The sequence below is a fragment of the Contarinia nasturtii genome, unplaced genomic scaffold (genome assembly GCF_009176525.2).
Source record: "Contarinia nasturtii isolate CC-2019 unplaced genomic scaffold, AAFC_CNas_1.1 Cnas_scaffold_285, whole genome shotgun sequence".
NCBI lineage: Eukaryota > Metazoa > Arthropoda > Insecta > Diptera > Cecidomyiidae > Contarinia > Contarinia nasturtii.
Window position 1 is genome coordinate 589,517 of NW_022197640.1, and position 20,781 is coordinate 610,297.

Here is a 20,781-nt window from a genome sequence, read left to right on the forward strand (position 1 = left end):
ACATAATACTATTTCATTTTCGTTTCCGGATGCTGGGATGGAGCTACTGTTTATGTGAATGTGCCTTTTGTTGCCACATTATTAACATATTTAAAAAAAATTTGATTTAATACCGAATTTAATTCAATCATATTCAGCGCTTGAATATACTCTCATCACGCGAATAACGGTGTGAGAAAAGAGAAGAGATTTTCAAATTGGCACTCGGTTCAGTGTTACGTGCCATTCCTTTTTGCAAATCAGAAACGAGTCAATATATTCAGCACTAACCATTTAGTGAGACACTGACGGATGGAGTTTTATGTGTTCATTAAATATCATATATGATTATTATTAGTATCATCGCACATCGTCATTCTGCATTTTACATTCGTTCCAGTTTCGCTTTGTGTTTCATTTAATTTTCATTTGGCCGACTATCAATATGACAGAAAGCATTATATACGGTCAGAATATTAAGAGATATGATTTCCGACAGTCGACCTACCGTATTCAATTCACAATCTCTCTTAATAAGCGAATGAATAGCAATTTACGCCATGATCCGAGAAATTTTCAGTTTTCACCATCAATATAATGCCCGTAAATCAATATATATATTTATTGATAAAGTAATTGCATTTTAATTCGAGAAACACGTGGTTTCGATGTGAATAAGCACATTTTCCTCTTTTGTATCGATAAATGTTTTCGATGAAATGAGCTTCTGTTAGCAGATCTTTGCTTTTTAAATGCATTTTCCACATTTCTCTAACTACAATTATCTATTGAAGATCGATTCTATTCATGGTAGTGAAACTTATACACTGAAACCGAGAAATTAGTACATTGTTCCATACATTCAGCAATTTGGTCACATACGATTGGTTACAAAATAGTTGAGCATTATTTGTTTCATCAATTTAACTCAGTTAATATAAAACAATTGGATAATTGTGCAAAAATGATGTCTGCATCATTTATATGGCCGTCACACACACATACACACAACAAATGCCACGTACACAATCTCGCCATTGCCCCTTCTCCATTTTTCAATCCATTTGACAATTGTGTCTATGAAATAAGCGCATTTTCAACGCATTATTATTATCAACACAGACAATTTTATGCGAAAAATTCATTGGCTGGATTTCTTTGGGTATGAAAATAAATTGGATGGACTATGATACAAATTATGCCGTTATAAAGTCTGCGTGCACACACACGATTTGACTGTGTGCTTTTGGGCACGAACCGCTTTTGTTTTTATTGTCATCTTCAATGGCTTGCGAAAATGTTTTCATTTTTCTTCGTTAATACCATGACTTGTTTTTTAAATGGTAACAAAAATAAAATCCGAAAATTAAGTGAAATGATGAACAGAAGAAAAAAAATGTGCCTCAAGTATGTTGAATCTATCATTTTGTAATGATACATTTATACAACCCATTCGTTGAGATTGCAACATATTTTTCATGGAAACAATGGGAATCTTTTTATATAACCAAGTAAATATTAGTGAAAATATGAAATTCAAAAATAAACGCTTGAACAATAAAATATTGAGGGTGAAAAACGCAGGGATCGAAACGAATTCGATTTTACCCTTTGGTTTGTTCAAAGTAAAATATTTCCAACAAATTGGTTTTTACTATGATGCGCAGCACTTGATTCAACGCCATTCACATCCAAAACCAGTCCGTTTGAAAATCGGCTTGTATGAAAAAGTGTTGAAATAATTCCAATACATCGAAAGAACAAACGAAAGGCGTATAATGTTTTGATTGAACGAGGGTTGATGGATTTCAATTTCCAAACTCTTTTTTTTTTTTTTGCTACAAGAGAGAAAATCAATATGTGTCGAAAAATATTTGCATTGATAGAGACTGACGAGTTAACTGTGTAAAGAATGAAGGGCATAACAATAACAGAGAATAAGGTGACGGCAAGATCCGAAACTCAAAATTTTTGCGTGGACACATCTATTCGTTCTTTTGCGTTGAATCTTTATTCAAGGGTGTGCATAATAACGAAGTATAAAATAAGTACGTGAGAGAGAGAGAGTTAGAGAGAGAGATGAAGTGAAAGAATAAAAATAAAAAGCGCACGAATATGTTAATGAGAGATAGAAGGCAAATCGTCAGCTCACAAATCTGATTTATGCATGACGCATATCCGACAAAGAACCAAACGAGCCTACAATCATTCGACATGCATAAATCTCACTCGCTGGACGTGATCGAAAGAAGCTCTGTAAATATTCCATTTCGAGACGAGCGCGTGTATCGCCTTCGTCTTTTCTCGCAGAACTGATTGCCTATCCCCAAAATGCGTATCGATTTATCAAAATGGAATCTATATTTATCGAGGATTTGACAAATTGTTAATAACAATAGATGGAAACAAAAAAAAACGGAACAGCCCCATGGAGAGAAATGTCGAGACGAAGACATTTTCTTCGTTTTATTCTTACGCTTACGCCTATGATTTCTATTCAGCTCCAGGGATTGTCATTCATTAATATTTTAGGCATTGTCTCATATTGTGTGTGTGTGTGTGCTTTCTTTTTTCTTTCTTTCGTTTATTGAGTCTGATTCATTCATTCATTGCTTTTTGTCTTTATTTTCTTTCGCAGTGATAAATTCAACATATCAATCGAACGATCTAAACAGTGGCACCGAAGAGGATGTACTCTATCAGAGCGACGCGTCGTTCAGTGCAAAATTAGATAATTCATATTCGCACAATAATTTACAAAGCTATAACAAAAGTGTATCTAATGGCGACAATAGCCAAAGTAGCTCTAGTGTAAATAATTTAAATAGAAATAGTAAAAGCAGTAGGTACAACAAAAATATAAATGTAAAAAATACCAACAACCATAATAGCAACAAACCGTTGAATGTAAAATCACCGAACAAAGTGGATGCGCCGAGTAAGGGCGCAACCAAACAGACAACGGGCAGCAGCAGTAGCGGTAGCAGTATACCAAATCAAAACACATTACATATTGATGATGACAAAAATAATGTAGATTTTTACAATACAATTATTGATTGGAACCAAAACATTGACACAAACCGGCATGCAGATACGGAAAGCACAAGTGATAATGATAATAATGAGTATGGTTACAATGGCAACGATGCTGTATCAGGTTGGTTAATGTTTATTTTATGTAGCGAAAAAGCAATAAAATTAATTCATTTTTCCGTACATATATTTTCGTCGCCGTTCACTTACCGGATGGTTCACGAATTCGCACAAAAATTCCCCTCTTTAAAATTAACGCAAATTTTATGGAATTTCGACTGAATCGACAATTTCCTGTTATTTTGTCCACAGATGACACTGATGATGACGACGAAGTTGAGGACGATCTAGATTATAATGGTAGCAGTAGCAGTGGCAGTGATAGCATAGTCATCAAAATTGGATCGAATAATGCAATTTCGAGAAAATTAGTCGTCGACAATCTCGATACGAACAAAATATTGACGACAGCCTCAGCAACAGTAGCAGGAGGAGGAGCAAGAGGAACAGCATTACCAACAACAAGAAATGAACGACCAATTGCTGCCATTGATTCAACGACGATTGAACCAAAAATTGGCATGGGCAAAACCTTGCCATCGACTACAACTTCTAATTATAATTACAATAATGAAAATTACTACTCCAAAGACGATATGTCGGTGTATGATGATGTGAACAATAATCGACTCAATCTACGCAGCAACAGCAACAATGACGTCGACAGCGCCAACACTGGACGCTCAAATGCTTATGAACAGCGAAACATTTATGTGGCAAATAACATTTTAAGCGATAGCAATACCAACAACGATTCGGTTAAAACTTATATTCACATTGAAGTATACAAAGGAAATTTGGATGGTGTGGCGACAGCAAAACCAAAAGATGTGAAATCAATGAAAGAATTTGATGTCAAAGCAACGGCAAAATCGGTGCAATTGCATTTGAACAATAGTACGGATAGGACAACGGAAATGACGACCACAAAACCGTAAGTACACTACATTAAAGCATCAAACCCTGAAAGTCTGATTTAATGAATGATAACCTTAATTTTGTTCAACTAAAACGTGCAATGATAGTAGAGAAGAAGAAAAAAAAGAAGAAAAAACACCGCAAACGAAAGTGTCAAAGATTTAACCAAAATTACTGAATTAATTTTGTTTTCTGTGATTACAGTGAATCATGCCTTTTAGACTGCGGTACGGACGGCATATGCGACAACAGGGAGAACACGATGCGATGTCGATGTCCTTTCGGTAAAAGCGGTAGCAAATGCGAAAATGGTAAGCAAATTTAAGCATTTGTGATTTTGATAAATTTTTGACCATATTTATACACCTTTTTTCGTCCGATTCATCTCTGTTCAACACAAACGCAATGAAAATACATAACAGAGCGTAGCAAACGCTACCGCTATAGCGGTATATATATAGTAATGCTATATTAACAGCGCCTATCAATAGTTACTATTTGTTCACATTTCGGTTGTGTGCACTCTAATGTGAATAATGTCACTCTACATACAAAAAAAAAAACACATTGTTCACATACAAAGAGTGACCTTGCTCACATTAGAGTCCATCACAAATTGTTGTGGTCACATCAATGACAGAATGTGAAGAATTCAAGTCTCATTGAGCCGACGGTGGCGCCACCAATTTCAAAGGGGACGTCAATGTAACTTAACAACTCAAATAGAAACTAAACAGCGCGCCAATTTTGAAATTTTCTGTCATTTCCTCCCATTGGGTCACATAACCGAAATGTGTACAAATAGTAACTATTGATAGCATTACTATAGCGGTAGCGTTTTCTACTCTCTGCCCCATAAAAATTTGCTCGAATGTAAAAGTTGTCCTCAACATACCATGTTTCGTGATTGTCAAAAGTAATTTGAATGCATGGCTTGTACTGCGATGATGAGTTTCTCGTTGCCGGTGTACTTTAGTACCTGTGTTTCTCAATGTCCTCGTACGGGTTTACTAGTTATATTCATACTGAAAATGATTTGGTATTTAGTAATCGTGTATTCAGATTTCGTAATGCGACAGTCACTGGCACTATGACAGCTCCATTAAAGTCAAACAACAACATCCTATTATACAATAACATAACGTTTTATATGCGAATGCAACAGTTATCAAACATATCATCCTGTTATGAGTTTTGTTACTTTTTTTTCTTTATATATATTTGCCATTACCTCTTCATCTCGGTTACGTTGTGCATGGCAAAATTAGAATTTTCAGAATGACTTTTATCTCTGTGTCGGCCGGCTAGCCGTTGGCATTGTTTGTATGCATATCGGTGAGTGTATGCTCATATCTTGTTGTATGAATGATCTAAAACAATGGTGAAAATGCATTCGTGTGTCATGGAAATCTCTTTCGATCCTTCGCTGAACTGAATATTTCCGTTGCAAACAAAACGCTCATACACACAGTCACATACATTTTATGAATATATACAGATGTTTAAAGATAGAGTTCGGTGGAAATGTATATGATGTCTTTGTGCACACGCTTTCAACTGCACGACATACGGAATATTTGAATAAATTTCTACGAAATATTGCACGACATATATACGGCATTTGTGCTGTGTCTATTTTTCATGCTATTTTTATTCACAATTCTTGGCAAGCAATCGCGCGCGCATTACCAATCTTTCAGCTGAGTGCATAGCAAGCTTTGCTATGCGTGTAATAAAAGCTTACCATACATATATGCACCACCTACCTCCTTTTTATATGATTGTGCGAATGCGAAATGTAGTGGCTATGACAACAACACCGCCAACAACAATAACAAGCGACTACAACATGGCGAATGTGATGTGGCACCCCAAATAGGAGACAAAATTCATAAATACACAAGATATTTGTGCAATATATCCATGATAATGCCTGGATGGAAAAACACAAAAAGCACCAAAATACACACAGACCACACACCGCATCGCGCTACCGCTATTGAACAGACATATTCTCTCTTTCTCTCTCTCTACACATACTGTTGAATGGGCAAAATTTTGCGGTAGCGTTGCTTCACACAATATCGGCATAGTTATAAGGAAATTAATAATGCCATTCTTTCATTCAGCAAACCACAGTCACAGTTTCACGAGCACAACACACACAGATACATTCAAACCTGATACAGCCAACGGCACAAGTATCACCACCAGTAGAAATAATATCAAGCAAAAGTAGAGGCAGAAACCGAAGCAACAACCGTGTGCATTATCTATGCTGTGTTTTTATTTCCCACTTTGTTTTTAGCTGCCGGTTTTTTTTGTACTTTGTTCCGTTTCGCGTTTTCGTTTACAGCTTCTCTCTTTTTCATTCTCTGTCTCTCGGTCTCTCTCAATGTCTCTCTCAATTCTAAATTCACAAGCACAGTGCATTGTGTGGTTGTGTGTGTGTGTGTGTGTCAATCGTCTTTGTGTTTGCATTCGGTGCCGTAGTTATTCGTTCTGTGCTGTTTCAAATCTGATACCGAAACAATTGCATTATCATTGCTTATGGGGTGTGTGCATCAAACACGAGCCGTGTTTTTTTGTTCTTTTTGCATCGTATGGTTTTGCCGCGTTGTGTGATACGCCCAATGGTTTTGAGACTTTTGCTCTCCACATCCTCGCAACAAAACGATAACATAAATTCAAGAATAAATGAATGGAAAACACTTAAAAAGAAATAATTATCAAAGTAAGAGGGCAGAATTGCGTTTTTTTTTCGACTTTCGCATTGTTTTTTTTTTGCTATGTTTGCTGGTGTATTTTGAACAAAGAGGAAAAAGTGAGAGAAGAAATGGTGATTTGTTGGCAACATTCTATTGTTTTTAACAGCGCTTTTATCATCGAAATGTGTAGAACGGAATAAAAAAGGGGTCGCATTTTTCGTGAGCATTCTTTTTCGTTCCTCTCACATTCGGCAATACGTTTAACGACCAACAAATTTCCAAAAAGCTTGATAGCTTAACAGGAAGAAAGCTTAAAGTCCTTTCACCAAAATCGTTTGCGGTTAATTCTTGTTATGTTTTCCCAAATGTTGTTTGCCTAACTATTCTTCCGTTTTAGTTGGTCGGGAAATCCTCTAAGCTTTTGACAAAATGAACATACAAACGTAATAAAACGCACGCCCGCAACAAGAATTGAAATACATTTTCGTGTCTCGTGCTGGAAACAACATACCAAACTAATTTCGGATGGTAAAACAAATAAATAGAGACAGAGCGACAGAAAAAAATAGAGATAGAAAATAAGCAACGCCAACATGCAGAGCCAAGTGACGTGTTATTTACAATATACCGAACTGAAATTGGAATTGAATTTAAAGTCAATCTACGTTACCAACACGCATGCCAACACAAATATTTGAGTTTATCAAATTCCGGCTCAACTAATTTCAACATAATTTTAAACATTCCATATTCGATGAGTTTGGAATTGAAAAATCGCTGCCGTCGGGCATTTTGTTAAATTGTTTTTTCTCCGCTCATTCATTCCACACTTCGGTTCATTGGCATTGGTCGGGTTCGTTTTTTTTTCTCCTATTGCTTGCGATAGAATAGGCCTTTGTTAGTGAAACTCGTGCTTGTTTATTAATAATAAACCATTATTATTAAGTGACTTATTATTTTTTTTTTACTGTCCGTTCGTAAGTGCACCCATGTTGAAAAAAATATAAATATTCAAAAGTGTGGGAAAAAGAAAATGGGTTGGAAAAAATGTGGTATTTCCCACTCATTTTTCTAAGCTGATCCATTTAATGCATAAAAACAGCACAGCAAGAACGAATTAAATTTTAAACCTTTTGTCCGTCATTTTTAAACGGTCTATAGCTGTGCAGTGTCAGCAATGAGATTGCGTCAATTACGGAAAATATTTTTTGAAATTGTAGCCATTCGTTGTTTTCAATGCGTTCAGACTAAATCGATAATAATAACAATTCTATAATTAACCTTTTCATTTCATATACGTATCATTTTATTGTTTGGAGTTTTTAAAACCCAACAAGTTTTTAACTCTCTGTTTTTTTCTCAATTTGTTTTTTTTTTTTTAAACAACTCGTTTTTCATTTGTTTCTGTTTTTCTTTGTTCGTATCTCGCTTCAGTTTGTCTTTCGAGTTGTTGTTTTCTTCCTATTCGATTTCTCCAACTCATTGACAGACCCATCTTTATGCCCCATCGCATATTTAAAATTTTCCAATTCATTAAATACTGATGGACAGCATAAAGAAAAAGGTGTACCATTACTATGTATGCTTGCTCCGTTCATTGATTGTGCAATGCAGTGATGTTGTTCATTTAATAGAACAACAGAAGATTGATCGCTTTACATAAGCATTATCAATAGACACTAATGTCTATATCTAATATACATGGTGTTACATACGAACAAATGCACAACAATAACGGTTACCGGTACAAAAAGGAGAACTATAGTCTACTATCCAATTTGCTGTAACAGTTGAGGCGTTTGTCTCTTGTCCATTGTGTGCGATGTATATTTTCCTTTTTGTATTCGGTCTATTGTTAATCGCTCGATTTGAATATACTGCGGTTTCGTTTTGGATTGACATGCATTTCCAAGGCAACGGTAACAGCTTCGAAAATAGGGCGAACACGAAACAAAAAAATGCGGCTAAGGGTAAAATTAACTCAAACAATAATCCAAACTTTATTTGCCTATTGAAGCGATTTTGCTGGGATTTTTTTTACTTACTTTATCATTGTCTATTTCTCTATACATCTTCTTCTTCTTCTTCTTCTTATTGCACCATTGAAACGATAACCATTTGTTGTTGTTATACAAAGATTTTTTCTTCTTAAATCTGTTGGGCTTATGTGATCCAATTTTTTCTGTGCCAAAAGGAAATTGTGAAAATATTGTAAAAACTTAATCGGCTATGTTGAATTTTTTATTTCCAAATAACTTGATATAAATATGCATTTTTTAAATTGATTCCGTTTTTCGCCTTAATTCAATATGTGAATGGACATCAATGGACAATCATTAGTTCTTTAAATAAAAAATAATAATAATTTTTTCTCCGACAAATTCGATCGTTCGTTGATTTATCTATTTCCTATTGGCTATATGACCGTTTAAATCTCTGCATAATGAGTGCAATTCATATACCCTTGTACTCTCTCTCTCTCCATCTTTCTGCAAAAAATCCAAAACCTCTGCAACATGTATATTAATTGGGAAAACGCTTTAGTATTTTCCAGAGAGAGTGTACATCATGAAAATCGTTGACATTCAATTCGATAAAGTATATAAAATGGAATAGCGTTGAAAGTATTACGAAGAGATCAACCATTGTTTATTTTGCATCTGCTACCGAGTCAAATGACCATATTTTTATTTTTTTTGAAAAAGAGACAGAGTAAAATCAAGTATAGAACGATACAACGCCGACAACAGCAGCTGTAAAACGACAACGCCACGTTGAACGGAGGCGAGATAAAAAAGTCATCGTTCATCTGCATTTAGCAAACCAACCGAAAACACGGTTGCATGTTATTCGAAGCGAGAGAAGAAGAAAAAAAAAATGAAAGGTGAAAATTAAACGAGAAAATAAATGGCAACGAAAATGAATTTAGTGCTCATAAAACTTGATTCGCGATAAACTATATTACGTACAGAGAAAAAAAATTGGCTGGATTTTGATGGCTTTAGAGAGAAAAGGATGCGAAAGCGAGGAACTAAAAAAGTGTCCATATTGAATTACATCGTTCCAATTTTCGACAATCCAAAGCATTTGCAACACCGAATCCAGCTTCACTTTTATCACTTTCCACAAAATTCAAGCCACATTCGAAAGTGAACTTCTTCATCCATTGCATAAACTCGAAAACCAAAAACTGTGCTTAATTGTTTTAGTTTTTAATAGTCTAAACGAACGAGTTGTCGGTCGTAGGATGTGTATGCCTCTGGATTTTTGGCTGAAACATGCATTCATATATAGCATCTTCTTTTTATATATGATATTATATTATCATCATTATTATTTAATTTCAACTCATGTACTTCGAAAACTTTTAAATGGCAGTCGAACGCAGCCAATTCACGTATTTTTGGCACGGTGATAAGTGAAAAGCTAAAACAAAGATTATTGTTTGAAAATATGTATATGTATTACATACAATGAATAAATAATATGATAAATGTTATACAGATAGAATCACAAGCGATGTGCATTAAAATTGGCTCAAATATTTATCATATTCATATTTTACTCTTCATTCTTTTCCATATACTCATTCATTCTTCTTTTGTTTCATATTTAATCGTGTTTTGCACTGTGCAGTTGCCGATAGTCTGTCAACACCGCGGTTTACAAAGCATTCATGGATTGCATTTTCAGCGTTGCGTGGAGCTTATAAACATGTTCAGGTAAGTCAAAAGCAATATCTTTTAATATTACAAACTCTAAAATGTAGAGTCTACATAATGATTCAAATTGCGATGCACCTTGTGAAGACCAAAGTGCATTTCAATGCAATTATTCTTTGGAGTTCGAAAATTAATGGAATTTAATTTTTTGTTTTGTTCATTTATTTTGAAAATATTTCTAGTTGCATATTGAATTCAAACCGGAGGCGAACGATGGTATCATATTGTTAACAGGCGAACGAGATGATTTATCCGGCGATTTCTTGGCCGTACTCATTGACCAAGGGCACATTGAATTCTGGTGAGTACAATCGAAAATCTACTTGAAAATTGAAAGTTATGTTACATTGTTAGATAAATTCGGCTGCAGAATTGACTATTCGATGGGATTGGTTGAATTTAAGCTCTTGTAGCTCCATATTGAAACCAAATGTTTGATTCATAATTCCATTAGCAGCAAAATTGTTGAAAAGTCAAAATATAGTATATAACCCAATCGAATCATTTATAAGATCGAATGCGAAAAAAGCACAAAATGAATCACAAATTACGAAAAAAATGATGTAATATTTTATTTCTACTGTCACATATTGGTCGATTGACATGTGATGTGAACGATTCCAAAGATTGTGCTTTTTCATTATTTCATCATGAATTGCGGTGTCGATGGTAATATTATGCGTTGAAATTGCTATCAATTTTTCATCAAATAAATTCCAATCGAATCCATATTGCTCAATTCATATACAAGGAATTCAAATAATAACATATTTGTTTTTACGGCTGATAAAATGTTAAATTTATATTCTGATGTGCGTGCGTGCCAATGTGTACGTGCATGTGTGTGTATATATATGTTTGGCCATTTTCATTTTGTAATACGTAAAGAAAGCAAAAAAAAAACCGAAAAATGTATATGTATATGTATCTGTAGCAAATATATTGGCTGAACTCAAATAAACACATTACAAATTCGCGATAATGTACATACCATGTATGAAGGCATCAACGCACACATCACATACTTATATATCGTATAGACACTAATATATTTGTACAAATCAACCAAAAACATTTGAATCGTTACATTTACTGTATACATATCGATAAAATAACTGAGGCTGAGTGAACGAAAAAGGATCGGCATTCAACAAATTGGAACGATCTATTTTATTTAACTCTTTTGTTTGCTAACGTTTACATATTGTTTTGTGTGCGAACGAAGCAAAAGCGAATGAGAGATGAGAGAGAGAGAGAGAGAGAGAGAGAGAGAGAAGAGAAAATCTCTCTATGTGTATTTGTGTGTCAATTTGAGTAATTTGCAAACATTTTTCGTGGTACGAATTCAATTTGGTTCATCACTCTATTTCAAAATATATATTAAATAGACTGAGAAAGCATACCAACCGATAAAATGCCAACGTGCACATGTATGCTATAACATTGATACGATATATGTGTTGTGTACGTTAAAAAGATATAAAAAGAGAGAAAGAAAGTGAAAAACAGAAGCCGGGAGAGAGAAGCAAAAAGAAACGGAAAATTCAAATAACATAAAATAATGTGAAAGTAAAATAAAACATCTCTTTCATGTACCTCGCTATCAAATGAACAAAATGTTCACCGCAAACACGCTCAACGGCACGGCAAAAGCTAATAAGTGAATGCCACAATACAGTGCATTCAGTTCGGCATCGCTTGCATTGTTGGTGAGCTCATTTTATCCGGTTTCGTCAAATGGTTGGGATTGTACTCCTGCTGTTGTTGTCGTTACATTGAACAAACGCCTGATGCTGTTGTTTTGCTCTTTCATCCAGATTTAGCACACCACCGACTCTTTCAAATAAAAACAAATAAATAAATAAGTTTTTAGGAAAAATTTTACGCTTCATTCTTATGCAAATGTTCGTTGTCGCGTAATTTTATTGTTGCGCGCAAATATGACACACGCTCACCAACTAGAAAATGAAAAACCGCCATGATTCATATCCAAAACTTGTATTTTGTCAGCTTAACAAAATATACGTAAATTCTGTTGAGTCGGTTAGTGTTTGTTGTTTTTGTTATTTTTTTTACATTGCCTGATTGCGAGGGTAGTTTGCCTATCGGTGCCAAAATATGGATTTTTATTTACCATTTTCTGTGTATACTTTCACACGTTCAGTAAATTTGGTGCGGCTGACTGAAATTATTTATTGAATTACAACAAATATTTATTTACAAGTTTTTTGGGGTGTAACTTGCTAATTAATGATTAATGAAGCATGTACAATGGCTACGAGCATTTTGAATGCACGCAATGCGTGAATTGGAGACGAACTCACATGTGTGTAATAGAGCATGTATGTGAAATGCGTATGCGTTGTGCAGAGCCATAAAATGTATTTCACTAGGGGGTAATCGCGAATTTTTATTCACCAAAATTTAACTTTATTCTCAAAATCTGATTAAAACTCAAATATCTTGAAGTATTCAATTGTATCTCACAATATCTCAAAGTATTGCTGGATCTTTAGGATCATTCAGATCGCTCCCAGTTCTGAAAGTGGACCCTCAGGATGGGCCAGGGCATTGTCAAACCATAGTCTGGTCCATCCTGAGGATCCACCAAAACCCGCTTCCAGAACTGGGAGCAGTTCTGATGATCCTGAGGATCCACTAAAGCCCAATTCCAGAACAACTTTAGATGAGAATATCTCACAATATCCCCCAAAAATGTAAAGTTGCGTTCATATCTCTCGATATCTCTTGAATTCGTTGAAATCTCCTGAATTTGTTCATATTTCTATATATTTAAAAGCGCGGTTACCCCCTAGGTATGTCACTTTGATTCATAATAATTGAGAAAGGCATCAGTACACATACACACAGAGAGACGTATGTACATTATATGTACAATAATATATATGTTTCGTTTGACTAAAGAGCCAAAAGCGATGGTTCAATCAACCAAATACAGATTTAATTTTAATACACGGATACATGGAATCACAATCTTCAACACAATTCGATTAATGAGCTTGTTGCCAAAAGCGCCGAAAATATTTTGATTACAATCGCAGTTTAATGCTATAATTGCTTAGCGCTCAGCTCTATTCGGACCAAAAATGTTCTGCTCAAACACACATACACATCTAAATGCATGCAATGAAATGCTTGTTTGAGTACCATATTGCATGCAGATGCTATAATCTTCTGAAGAAAATTATGAGACGGAACAATATCAATTTGGATATGGCGTCGAACTATTAAGATGTTGGATTTTGCTTTCAGTAATTAAAACTTGCTCCACACCAAGCATAAACAGTGAACTAGTTCTGTGAAGAGTAATTATATTTCTTGAGTAAGTTTTTCCAATTTTTAGTGTTGTTTCATTCTTGATTCTTTCTTTTTTTTTGTAACCATATTATGCACAACGGAAGTCAAACAAAAAAAAGACGCGAAACGAAATTATGCATCGTTCCGCATGTCATAAAATGTAATCGATTTGTGCGTTATTATTAGTCATATGCTAAATAGATTCAGTTAAAACATTGATGCGAATGCAATTACGACCTATTAAAAATTATAGTAATCGTATTAATGGATACGAATGAACATTATAATAGAATTTAATGCATTTACAGCCAACGCAAATCCACAATGTGCTCCCTTCCCTTTCATTCTCCCCTCCTCTCTCTCTCTCTCTCCCTCTCTCTCTCTCCATTTTTCTCTTTTTTCTTTGTTTATGTATATACAATTTGGCACGATGCCTTTCTCAATTGGTACGGCTCTAATCGAAAGTCAACACGAATTCCAATCCATATAGACATAAATGAGTATCATTGATTTAGCTATAATGATTTTGATAAACAGTTAAGAATGTGCCCCAAAGCATAATTCGAGCATTGTGACTACGTTTTTGGAAGAATAGAATATAATTTATTGCGAAAAACTATTCAATTATGTAAGGATGTCGATACTTTTAGCCAATATGGATAATCGGATGCGTGTGAGCATTCGATGTTTGTGGCTTAATACATTCATATTTTTTCGGCTAAATGTTTCATCCGGAAAGAGTGTGTGAGAGTGTGCTAAAGAATGTATATGTGACGTAATCATTCCAAAGGTAAACTATTTATACTAACCAAATGGCCGAAGGTAAAAATCAAAAGCACTCTCGTTTGATATCATCGAATTGATTTTGGATTAAAATGTACCACATTCAATAAGTGTCAGTTGGATAATACCGAATCGTTTGTGTGCTGGCATCAGGGCCAAACATACACATCAAACGTATTGGAATTCGTCGTACTATGAAAAAAGCTTATATTTACTTATTCATACAATATTAAGGAAAATTTCAATGCAAAAAGCTCAAAATGGTATTCGTTTGGAAATCGATTTCGGTTTATGCTTTTTGATGCACGAACGTGTTGGTGTATCTTCGTTGCCATTCCATTTCATTTAAAGCACTTGAAACAATTTTACGCAATCAAGCGCAAACAACAAAATCGAATGAAATGAATCCGAAAAACCAAACTAACGCAAGTAATTTTGGAGATTACCGTTTCATTCGCAACACATTCAGTCACATATGCATCACACATGTTACAAATAACGATAATGCTTGCAATTCTATTAATACAGAAGGTTTCACATTTAATGGTGGTTCAACCACAACATTTGGGTTGTTATTTTGTGTGTATGTGAATGCGTTGTACCGGTTTTTTTTCTCTCTCTCTCTATGCATGCACGAAGAAAATGAATGGGTGAGAAAAAAAGATTTGATACAATTTTTTTGTTGTTGAAAAAATAACCAAAATCCGTAAATTGATGTTATTTGCCATTAATGAGCGGGGCATGGTTATTTACAACACTGTCATCGTGCCGAAATGGTTACACATACTTAATTGCTGAAACAACACTTCAATTCATTTTGACTAGTAAAGAAAAGCGGATCAGTGAATCACAAATACATAGCACATATTAACATTTTCCCCAAAAATGGAGCAACGAGGAGACGATAGAAAGATATGAAATTCGAACACCAAAACTCATTCACACATCAAATGAGCGTGCACACACAAAATAATCACATTAACTTAATGCTGCATATTATACATGCCCGATACAGAAAACGCACCAACCAAAATACTTATTTTATGCCAGTATTCGCACTGTATTTTCACATAAAATACATTTGTTACGATGGCACTCTCACTGTATTTGTGCTCACATGAAGTGTTTGGCATTTAAATGCATGAGCATCAATAAGTGTCAGGGCAACAATGGGTGTATGTGTGTTGGAGAGAGAGAGAGAGAGAGAGAGAGAGAGAGAGAGAGAGAGAGAGAATGGGAGATAGAAAAAAGATGGGTCTGGTGAAAGCGTGAATTTGGTAAAATTTCGCTTTCCGTTTTCAAATTGCATAAAGCAGCTTTCTGATTTTCAATCCAATTGTATTATTCTACACGGCATAGCGTAATTAGTACACATTGTGGATTGCGATTGATACATGTGCATATTGTTTGGTAAAATTTTCGTGTTACACAAACACGGCCAAACATTTATTTTCCATTAGTTTCCATCGAATTGAAGTAGTGCACATTGTTGGTTCGGTACATTGTGGAACGCAGTAATACGTTTCTTATTTAACATTTTCTCACTCAACTGAGGGAGCTCAAGGGCTTGTTATCTGCACCATCGTTGAGTTGTCTCACTTGTCTTTCGTTCGTAAAATGAGTTGAAATACTTGGTGTGTGTGTGTGTGTTTCGCGAAGAAATGGCGCGCTATTTTAGCACTAGATTGCAACGATATGTCCAATATACATTCTTTGGATACTTATCTCACTCTGTGCTAGCGTGAATTAAGGCGAATGTACTATAGAAAAACGCCGAATGTAGTATATAGCATCGAAATTGGAATGAAGATTCGTGCTGTGTAATTACAAAGTATAAAAAAAGAGAAGTTAGACAGAAGTGGAAGATGAATAAAAGAAACTAAGGAAGAGTCATCAATATCGAGTTACAAAAACCATAGACATTCACTTTTACGTCAACGACTTGAATTTCATTCGGATTGCTGTAATGAACTGTAGCTTTATTTTATTTGTCGACGATAAATTTCAGGCTCGCAATGTTTATGTGAATGTAAGCAAACGAGTTGGGATGGGGGTGTTTGCACGCGCGAGCGAACAATTTTCTTCAACTATGAAAATGTTTGCCTATTTTTGTCATGATAATTAAAACCAAGAATGAAATGCAATCTTATGTGTATGACAAAATTATTCCACACCAGTATTATGGTACGCACTTCTGGCAAGATTGAACGCAAAAAAAGACGAACAACTCATATTATTTCATGATACAAAATGTCAAATGAAATGTCTATAGAGTTCATAAGAAATCCCTTTTAATGAAATGATATTGTTGTTTATGCGAGAGAATATGTTAAGTGATTCAACATTTATGCGTTCAATGTGACTTCTGTTCCTTCATTCTTTTTCTTCTTCTTTGTCATTCGTGTTATGTTATTGTGCAAATCTCTTCAAACTCCAAAATATCAAATTAATTACAAAAAAAAAAACCAACCAACTCTATTCAACTTAAGTATACCGAATTAGAGGTTTTTGTTGAGATTATAGCCGTATGATTTTAGTCTAAGAAAGTCTCCTTTTCAATTTATGAATTTGCCGCAAAGTTTTCGGTAGAATGCGCTCCAAGCGAAAGAAGTATGAGCCATCATAAACTTAATTATTCACCTAATATGGCCACACATCGGGCCACATTGAATTATTAGCATTGCTGTTCCTGATTTCACACAAATTGTGTTTGACCATCCGATTTTAAGCTGTTTATGAATTCGCTGCTAACATTTTGAACATAATCATGTACATTTAAATGCATTTCAACATTTCCATTCATTTATATTACAACTGATTCAGAATTGAATGAATTTAAATGGCGTCAAATAATATCGAAAATTTGACAACATCCACAGCTAATTTAAATATCCTCATCACTCCTTGTTTTCGCAAGCGACCGTTGTTCTTTGCTTAAACGGTACCGTTTTGTAAACACAATTAAATATCTTACTGTTCGTTTGACTTGCGATTAGATTTATTTATGTTTGCTGACGAATGGCCGAAGGCAGTCATTCCATGTAGTCCGTATATTTATAGATTAACAATTACCTACAATCTTACCGCACCGATGCGTGCCGCTTGTGTGTGGCTATGTTGTTTTCTCCTTTTCCACCTCTCTCTCTCTCTCTTTCCGCCTCTCTATCCAACGACTTTGCGTAATGAACAAATTAGCTAAGCAATGTGCGACAACCAAAAACCAATACCTTTTACCAAACACGATGGACATTCTTATTTACCTTATATTATAGACGGATGGTATGCCAATCCAAAATGTTGGAAAATTCCATAAACAAAGCATAAGATGGAATTATTGATTTTACCAATAGAATGAATATCATTCATGTTGTTTAACAACCACTAAACTGGCTAGCTAAACTTTGCTTTGGAAACGGAAACCTCCCATACAAAAATGTAAACTGCAATCATTTGAAAGATCATTTGTATGGTTTCATAGTCTGTATGGATATTGGATAAAACATGACAAATATATTGGAATGACCAAATCCCATGGACGAAAGATTGTTTGAGTCTTGAGTTGTGAAAAATAACGAGAAAATTAATGATTCGGAAATTGAAAATTGTTGTACATTGTCAGCCATACAATTTTGTGGTGTAAAGTATTCGCAATATTTTCATCAGTGGTAAACCACAAAAACAGACAGCATTCAATATATATGTATATATCGAACATGCAAGAATGTGGAAGAATTGTTTGAATTCGAAATAAGTTCCATTTTTGGTCACTATATATAACTATATATTAAATTAAATAAACCAAACCAAACCAAACAACGACAAACAACGGATGGAGCATTGTGCATTTTCGACCAGAATATAATAATGGGAGCATTTTGACACAGTGGCCAACGCGTATCTCCATCACATTCAATACCGGAAATAATTAATTCGATTAAATAACTGGAGAGATGAAGAAGTTGGCGAAAGGTTACTTTGGCCAAACAAAATATATAACTGCCATGACATGAACGCATCAACTCGTTTGGATTTTAACATAAACATAACGAACAAGTTACATCGAAACAATGAACGCCAACACAAAAAACTGAAACAGAGATCGTAAATTGGAAATGAAATGAGAACTAAATCAGATGATAATAAACCGTTGACCGTAGGGTATAAACAAAATGCGGGTGCATGCAAAATATCACTACCGAATACACTGCATGGAAAATAAAAGGGCAAACAAGCGGTAAATGAGTAAATGGAATAAGAAGATAGAGAGTAGAGAGAAGAGAAGGCCAGAAATATAACAACTTCGAATTAAAGATTATATTTATATGAATTTTACTAGTGTAGCGTTCCGGTCGTTGATGCAATCGTTGTCATCATTGTCGCCAAGTTCACCAATCCCATGGAAATGCCGCAGCGTGTACAGTGTTCACATTGCACTCAGAAGACATTTGTGTCATAGTTTTCCGTTTTTTTTTCGTCGTGTTGTACTGTATGATATTTTGCAATTTAACTCCATCAGTTGAACTGGCAAGCTTTACAATGTCATGAAAGAGGATTAACAAAAAAAAATTGCATTGTATTTGTGGGCAGATAAGTGTATTTTGCTTACTGTTAAAAGAACCAGGGCCAAACGACATCACAGTTTGTATTCATATAGTCTTTGCGCTAGTCATGCTCAACATATGAGTTCCGTTTCGTCATCCACATATTTGTTATACTTTATTTCGCTTCTAGCCACTATTTTATTTGTCAGCTGCCGATTCGGTGCTTCATGATGATGATGATGGCGCTATTTGTTTGTCCGCTTATGACAATGCTTGAAATATGCCACGCAAAAAATATATATACACACAAAGTAGAACGAAGCAAAGTTTTTTCATTCCTACAATCCCATTTTTTTTTCAATCCAACTGTTGAAAATGTTCATTCTTAATTTGATTCTCAGCGGAAGTGGCGAAAGACAATTCACATGATATTCCAACCCGCAAGGAATCATATTCTTAGCACAAACTATGTGTATGGGAAACATTTTAAATACGCAAACTTTTTCAGTGGTTTTTATTTGGCAAATACATTTTCTGTCAAATTACAAATGATTCGCTTTTATTCGTTTGCATGTTAAAACTTAAAACACATAATATAGCATATTTGATTATGCTCGCATTTTGTACCGCCCATCTATCATTTTTCTTCTTTATCTTTGTGTCTTTGTACAACGTACTCATGTAAAATACATTTTACGATGAATTACGTCCCAACCAAATTAAATAACTAATAACTTGGTTTAAATTGCAACCATCATAATTCCATTCAAAATTAGTGCCATTCATATATTTTATGATTTCAATTCGTTTGTCTTACTCCATGTTTTCGATGTAAATTTCTTTCTTTTTTTTCATAATTCATAACTTTATATTTTACGACTCCGGGCTTTGAGATAATGATAGTTTCATCAGAAGACTGCTAACTCAAATGTAATCAGAAATTGAGAAAATGTGTCTGATCACATCACACAAAAAGTAAAAAAAATGGTTAAATTGATATTTGAATGGGCTTAATTGGAATTCGGTGCAAATGTCAATGTTCATTTGAATTAAATCTATTTCAAGTCTTTGACATCATCAACAATATATTCCGTATATAACGAAGCATATGCACAAAATAAAAAGTACGAAACACAATCAAAACACATTTACCAGATGATTTTTTTAGTGCTGAAATTTGCCATAACATCATGTCCTTTTGATACTCACATCTACCAAATAAACACAACGTTGCAAAATACACGTACCAAACCTTGCTTTTTTGCCATTGTAGGTATATAATACATGCTAAATATGTGTGGTAGTTTGGCAAACTTAAAAAAAAAACAATGGAAAAAAGGAAGAAAAACTTTTAACATTTTTCACCTAATTGCTCTGTTTTATTTCATCGCAATCATTTCTCATTATAATGATCTTTTAGTTCATCTAGTCCGGCGCTCATTTTCCGTCTTCCGTTCTCGCTTAATATTCCCATGGCATATCACTTTTTTTTTTGCTATAGTGAAGGTAGATTATTCATCCACCGCTTAAAATATGCTTGAAATGTTCCGTTATTCAAGCAAGCTCGATCTTTAAATACAAAAATTGAAAGAAAAAAAATCTGATTTTTCTTTAACCAACCAAGATAAATTGAAATTAATCATACATCTGGCACACGCTTGTTGCGCTTATTCAACATTCCACCAAAATACATTCACTCAATGTGATATTTGTTGG

General features: G+C 34.5%; 1 protein-coding gene across 2 annotated transcripts in view; it reads left to right on the top strand.

Annotated features, from left to right (window-relative positions):
* Positions 1-20,781, top strand: part of LOC116337395 — a 119,724-nt gene that overhangs the window by 37,713 nt on the left and 61,230 nt on the right. For both annotated transcript variants that reach the window (XM_031761918.1, XM_031761919.1), the window contains 5 exons: positions 2,618-3,139; positions 3,328-4,009; positions 4,198-4,304; positions 10,338-10,423; positions 10,606-10,724. In XM_031761918.1, coding sequence (XP_031617778.1) covers positions 2,618-3,139; positions 3,328-4,009; positions 4,198-4,304; positions 10,338-10,423; positions 10,606-10,724 — 1,516 coding nt within the window. The remainder of the gene's footprint in view (positions 1-2,617; positions 3,140-3,327; positions 4,010-4,197; positions 4,305-10,337; positions 10,424-10,605; positions 10,725-20,781) is intronic.